The following is a 7,196-nucleotide window of genomic DNA, read 5'->3' as shown; positions in this document are numbered from 1 at the left end:
TCTTTACCATGAAGGGGCGTTCTCCGATCTCTGCAGATTCTCTTCCTTTCACCCACTTGCCTACAGTGTCCCTCGATTCTTCTCCTGCGCCAGTTTGTTCCACATTTTCTCCTCTTTTCTTTGATTAAAACTTCTTAGTCTGTGATTCCTTAAGTGTGGGGTCAAGATGAGTTAAATGTATAACGGAGAAAATTACAGACCTGGCTCACCTAATCTTAAATAAATGTTAACATCTTTTGCTTCCACTGGACCGTGTCTGGGTGAGACTGAAGTTGGGAAATTCGTTTATACTGAAAAATCCTCTGTGTGCCCTGCATGAAAATTTTAAGATATTGTCTGAGTTTTCATTAGAATTGGTCCACAAGGAAATTACATGTTCTTGTAGATTCTGATCTTCACATCAAAATAATACACCTTGGAATAAATGCCAGACACAATTACAGAAGAAGGCGTGCTTATCAGTGAATATTCTCCCGGGTGGGTTCTCATTCCCAACAGCCCACTTGGGTCTAAGACTTGGATTCTGAGATGCGATATTGGTCCAACAGTCAGACATCTGATGTGGACCCTGCCTTCTGCTCTGAGTTCCAGGGCAGCATAAAAATCCTGAAAGCAAACATGATGGGGCAGTGGCTGGCACAGGGTCAATGCTCATAAGGATTAATGATTTAATGACATCTCTGAACCTGGGGTACACAGACTTTTGGGAGGCATCGTCACACTTTTTGCTCAAATGCAGAGCCCACACAGGATTCGTCATCAGCCACCATTGTCTCTTAGTCAGCTGCACCTCTGCTGCTATTTCTGTCTGCGTGTGGGTGTCTGCTTCCTGCTGTTTCTGACGTGGTTTTTTTTGCCCTGAAATTCATTTGTCTGTAAGATTTGATTTGGCATTTCAACTTTATACTTTACACAGCATTCACCAGTCTTTCTTCTTTTTTCTTTAACACTACTTTTGTGTGTGTGCGTGAGGAAGATTGTCCCTGAGCTAACATCTGTGCCAATCTTCCTCTATTTCGTACGTGGGATGCCGCCACAGCATGGCTTGATGAGCGGTGTGTAGGGCCGCAGCTGGGATCCGAACCTGCCAACCCTGGGCCTCCAAAGCAGAGCGTGTGAACTTAACCACTATGCCACCAGGCCGGCCCTAAGTCACCAGGTTTTCTGGTCCCTCATAATGAACAGTTATTTTTCTCATTTGTTGGACTTCCTATTTATAATTTTTCTGGACACTTCATTCTGAACCATTGATATGTTTGACTATTCTTCTTTTGTGCCACCCACTTTAATTGCTGTAGTAAGTTTCAGGAAATTGGGTGGGTCAATCCACTTAATCTTTGTTATTTTTAAAAAATGGGGGGCCGGCCCCGTTGCCAAGTGGTTAAGTTCGCGAGCTCCGCTTCGGTGGCCCAGGGTTTTGCTGGTTTGGATCCTGGGCACGAACATGGCACCGCTCATCAGGCCACATTGAGGCGACAATCCACATGCCACAACTAGAAGGACCCACAACTAAAATATACAACTATGTACCGGGGGCGGGGGGGGGGGGATTCGGGGAGAAAAAGCAGAAAAAAAAAAAGGAAAAAAAATGGTTTGTCTATGTTTGAGGATAAAATGTTGGGAGAAAAGGCTTGGGTTTTTCTCTGCAATTATAGTTAAATTTTGAGGCAAATTGTCTAGTTCCTGAAAAATTCTCCTGCTATTTTGATTGATGTTGAATTGAATCTACACATTTGAGGAAGTTTCAAATCTTGATGACTTGTTCTATCTTCCCTTCCGTGTACGTGGAATTTAGTTCCACTCATTCAAGATTTCTTATGTGCTATTTAATTGTTTTGCTTTTGTATTTCCAGTACAGTAAGACTTTGAAAGTGTTGATGCACAACATGTTTTTAAGTTTTGCATATCTGTGTGATAATTGAGCAAATTATTATGTTATTCCTCCCAAAATATTTCAGGTGGTTCTTTGAATGTAACATAAAAGTAATCTAATTTTCGAAGAGGAGTAGCTTTTTCCTGCCGTTTTATTTACCATCAGAAAAATACTGAATAATTGTGTGCCTGTGGTCACGTTATTGTTTTTCGCCAGTGAAACGAGATTTCTTCTAATGTTTGTTGTTGTGTTAATCACGTGTAGTCTGGGAATATATCTTTGTTATGTTGTATTATTATTAAAACATACTGCTCACATCAGGTTAGGTCCTTGATTCAACAGTTGTATTCAAAAATCGTATTGGTTGCTAGAAAGATAATGTTGGACAAACAAAGAGTATTTGATGGGATCCAGTGCAGCCTAAGGCACTTGAATCCCTGTCTCTCAGAAAGGCCAGGCTCTCCCATAAATGAAAACAAACAAAATTTTCAAATCAAGCAAAAATATGCAGTTTTGAATAACACAATTCATAAGCTTAGTGCCCTGTTTTTAACCAACGAGTAGAAACAGCTAATATTTCTGCATTCCATGTTAAGAAATCTATTAATGTAAAGGACATATTGAAATAACTTTTGACATGAAAATAACAACTCCATTCATTTGTTTATTCATTTATTAACGTAATAAATATTTCCTGATGGCCTCCTAGTAACAGATTGTTCTAGACCCTGGATATGGACTGGAAACAAGCTAGACATTCCAACTTTCATGCATCTCATATTTTTATTGGAGGAAATTGTCTTCCTTCAATAGAAATAAGATAATTTCCGTTGAGGGGAAGCAGCAGTTAGGGATGGATTCTTATATGTGACAATAGAATAGGGTTTCCAGAAAAGAGATTTTAAAGAATATATGGCGAGAACGGTATTTCACTTGACTTGAAGAAATTCACGCGTTCCTTCTGTTTCTCCCCAGGTCCTGCGGATCTGAGCAAAATCATCGTCCCTCTGCCACTGAGGAAATGATTTCCTTTGACTTGGCAATAGATATGGCCATCCTTGCTCAGACTGGAATAGGGATGGTGGGCAATGCTTCACTCCTTTGTCATTACATCTGCTCTCTTTGTAGGAGGCAGAGATTGAGACCATTAGAGCAAATAATTAACCATCTTGCTTTAGCCAATACTTTGACCCTGCTTTGTGGAGGAATTCCTCGAACAATGGCGCCCTTTGGGTTGAAATATTTCCTAAATGATGTCGGCTGTAAACTAGTCTTTTATTTTCATAGAGTGGCCTGGGGAAATTCCCTCAGCACCACCTGTCTTTTGGGTGGCTTCCAGGCCTTAAGTATTAGACCCACAAACTCTAGATGGGCAGAACTCAAATTCAAATCCCCAAAGCATATTAATTCTCCATGTATCCTGAGCTGGGTGTTTCATTTGTTGGGAAATATCATTGTTCCCATGAGAGTGACTGGACAGAAGAATCACGGAAATAGCAGTGTGAAATTAAATCTTGGATATTGCTCTCGTGTGTTTATTAATGCAATTACAGAATCAATATGTTCAGTCATTTTCTCCTCTGTTGATGTTATTTGTTTAGGACTCATGATATGGGCCAGTGGATCCATGATAATTTTCCTTTGGAGGCACAAACAGCGAGTTCAATACATTCACAGCACTAGGCGATCCCCCCAAATATCCCCAGAGACCAGAGCCACAAAATCTATCCTGATACTTGTGAGCGCTTTTGTCATATTTTATTCTCTCTCTTCTGCTTTTGAAATGTATGCCTATCTTTTTGACAACCCACAGTTGTGGCTTGTGAACACCAGTGTGTTTCTAGCATCTTGTTTTCCAACTCTCAGTCCCTTTTTGCTCCTGAAAAGTGACACCCACATCTCCAGCCTCTGCTCTTCCTGCTGAGAGCATTGTACAATATTCATCCATCCATTCATCTCGTGCTGGGAAGGGCCTGCTCTGTGCCATTCATGTTCTAGAGACAGTGGTGAACAGCGACAGCGTCTGCTCCAGTAAAGTCTGTGAATCCAGACATCAAATAAACAATTACACAAATAATTATATACTTACAGTCGCACAGATGGCTGCAATGAGGAGCTCAGGTTTCAGGATCGTGGAAAGCTTCTCTTTGTATCTGCAGTTCAGCCTACCCCCTGAATATTTTGGAGGAGGTCACCAGCCATGGCGGGTATTTTAGGCCAATGGAAAAAGCGTGTTTGAACATGATTTGCAGGAAGGAACATAGAACATACAAAGAACCAAATGAAATCTCTTGTGCCTCGTGAGCCAAGAACAAGAGAATCTGGCACGAGCTGAGGTTATCGATTAGGGTGGGATGACAACTTGCCAGGTTTTACTGATTGAGTTAAGAATTTGTACAACAAATCCCAGCAGTAATTTCAGGCAATTTAAGGATTTTACCAAGGAGAAAGCAGGCATTTAAAAAATTGTCCCCTTTGCCTGACAAATTTGAGAATAGTTTATTGAATGGAGCAAGAGTGAACTTGGGAAAAAGAGTTAGGAGACGTTTGAAGTAAACCAGGTGAGAGAGGATGATGATTCTGATACTGATGATGACAATCACCCTGAAGCGGAGCTTACCGACTTGAGAAACACTTCCTTAGAAAGAAGTAGCCACTGAACTAGGTGATTGTTTCATCAAGTGTTGGTTGAGGCTGAGGTGGGCAATGACGCACAGCTCTCTTAAGACTCGGTCGTGGTGGTGTTTCCTGATATTGGATACTGAGGAAGCTGTCGTTTGGGTGTAGAGATACTGCACGTTCTTTTTAGCACGCGGAGTGTATGATGTCCCTAAGGCGCCTGTGTCATGCACGTGTCTAGTCATTCATCACACACGTGAATATGTGAGTGGAGCACAGATGGAGGGTCTGCTTTGGAAATATGCATTTGGTTGTCAACAACATATGTTAGTAACAGGAGCTGAGGTCAGTTGGAATAAAAGAAAGGGAAATTTAAGAGTGGAGAGAATAGGCCTGAGACTTAGTAACAAGTTAGCTTCATTTGAAGAGCAGATAGAGAAGGTGGATCTATGCTTTCAGTTCATTCATTCATTGGTTCATTCATTTTATCAAGAATATTCATCATCCCCACTAAACGCCAGTCACTGTTATGGGTGATATTGGATATGGTGATAACAAGATAGGGAGGAATAGTGGTCCTTACAGAGTTTACATTCTACTGGGAGTGGCAGCAAACATTAAACAAGCAGATAACATTGTAGGATTTCAGCTGCTGGTAAGGGCTCTGTTGAAAAGTAACCGATAGGGGGCTGGCGTCATGGTCGAGCGGTTAAGTTCACGTGCTCAGAGTTCACCAGTTCATATCCTGGGTGTGGACCTACACGCCGCTCATCAAGCCACGCTGTGGTGGCGGCCCACATAGAAGAAATAGAATGACTTACAACTAGGATATACAACCATGTACTGGGGCTTTGGGGAGAAAGAAAAAAAAGAGGAAGATTGGCAACAGATGCTAACTCAGGGCCAATCTCCCTCACCAAAAAGCCAAAAGAAAAGAAAAGAAAAGAAATGGCTAAGAAGTGGAGAAAGAATACTCTGCTTGATTCAGTTTTAAATAATCTGGTCAGGAGATCCCTTCCTGAGACTGAGATGTTTGAACAGAGTCCAGAATGACTTGGGAGAGGAAGTGATGCCTGTAGCCCTTGGCAAGAATGAGAGGGTGGACGGAATAGGTAGAGGAAAGATTGAGGAGGGCCCATTATTGGTGTGTTGTAGGAACAGCAAGGTGACCCGTGTGGCTGCAGGAAGACGCGGGCATGAGCAAGGAGTAGGGGTGAAAAATGCCAACTTATGTGAAGCATTGTAGGTAGTGTAAGTGTTTTGACTTTTACCCTAAAAGAGATAGGGAGCCATCAGAGGTTTTGAGCAGAGGAATGACCTGATCTGATTTATTTATTTGAAAGGATGATGGGGCTGGCGTTATACTGTGCTAATTTAGCTAAGCATTTGTGCCATATTTAGAAGTTGGAAGAGGAGCAGTAGCCATGTGCCCCGCAGAGGATTGTGGGCCCCAGATGCTGCGCAGCTTTCCACACTCCTCTCGTCTGCTGGCGTGATGCCCCAGCCGGACTGCAGCTGCCCCGGCTCCTGCCAGGTGTCTATCCTCCCTCAGTTTTTCCTAGTGCTGGGCCAGGTGTGTGTGCATCCATGGCAGGGTACCACCTTCTGCAGGTCACCCACGGTGTAGGAGTTGGAGGTCATGAGACACCAACACACAGTCCAGTTTGTCTTCACTCTCTCCTCTTTTGCGTCCAGCTTTTATGTCCTGACTGCCTGGCCTGCCAATTTGCAGTGACCTCAGGCCCACCACCAGACACAGAGGCAACAGCATCCCACGGACTTCTTCACGGCCTCCCACAATTGCGAAAGATCTAATTCTTATAAAAATTGCGTATTCCATATCCCTCTCAGTGGTTCTACTTCTCTGATTGAATCCTGACACAATGACGTTCCTCCTGGGTTCTTGCTCGAGAGATCAAAGCAGGAGACTAGAGACAATTCAGAAGGCAAACTTCAATAATCCAGTGAAGTCTGAGGGACTAGTGTCCTACCAGTGGAAGTGGTGAGCATTGTTCAAATTCACATATATTTTTATGCGTTTGCCTTCTTTCCTTTCTGAGATAATTGCAATCTCCAGGCAAACACGAGTCTTTATCGTCTTGTTATTTCTGTGCCAGCTTCCAGCACAGATGAGATTTATAAAGGTTCTAGGCTCTTATTTACTTGACATGATGCCTTTTTTCCCCATAAATTTTATGGCAGGGTAACTAACATTCATAAGCAAGTCATATGTCTACAGACCATGACATTTTCACGATTTGAACACTCTCATGAAATCAAAACCCAGATTAAGAAACAGAATAATACCAACAACCCGGGATCCATTTTTATGCCCTAATAAAGTCGCTAATCCCAAAGGTAACCGCTATCGAGATTTCTAATACCATAGATTGGCATGACCGTATTTGAACTTTGTATAAATGGGATCAGACAGTAGGTGTTACTCCATTTCTCCGAATTCTATGGCTCAACATTATGATTCGGAAACTCACACATGTTATTACATGTAGTTGAAGTTCTTTTATTCTCTTATCTGCATATTGTTCCATTGTATAAAATCAAGACAATTTACTCTTTCTAATGTGCATGGTCACTTGGCTTGTTTCCAGATTTGGCTAGGAGAATAGTGCTGTTATGAATATATTTGCACATGTCTTTGGGGCCATTTATACATGAATTTCCTCTGAGAATAAGCTAGAAGGAA

The 7,196-nt window shown here is 42.1% G+C and overlaps 1 protein-coding gene across 1 annotated transcript; it reads left to right on the top strand.

Annotated features, from left to right (window-relative positions):
- Nucleotides 1-2,894: 2,894 nt before the first annotated feature.
- EQUCABV1R901 (vomeronasal 1 receptor equCabV1R901) lies at nt 2,895-3,797 on the top strand. Its single transcript, NM_001166875.1, has one exon. The coding sequence runs from the start codon at nt 2,895-2,897 to the stop codon at nt 3,795-3,797; it is 903 nt and encodes a 300-aa protein (NP_001160347.1).
- The last annotated feature ends 3,399 nt before the right edge of the window (nt 3,798-7,196 follow it).

The sequence above is a fragment of the Equus caballus genome, chromosome 10 (genome assembly GCF_041296265.1).
Source record: "Equus caballus isolate H_3958 breed thoroughbred chromosome 10, TB-T2T, whole genome shotgun sequence".
NCBI classification, from domain to species: domain Eukaryota; kingdom Metazoa; phylum Chordata; class Mammalia; order Perissodactyla; family Equidae; genus Equus; species Equus caballus.
Note: the sequence above shows the minus strand (reverse complement) of the source record. Positions and strands in the feature narration are given on the sequence as shown.

Coding starts and splice junctions, on each gene's coding strand:
- EQUCABV1R901 (NM_001166875.1), top strand. CDS start 2,895: ATGATTTCCTTTGACTTGGCAATAGATATGGCCATCCTTGCTCAGACT.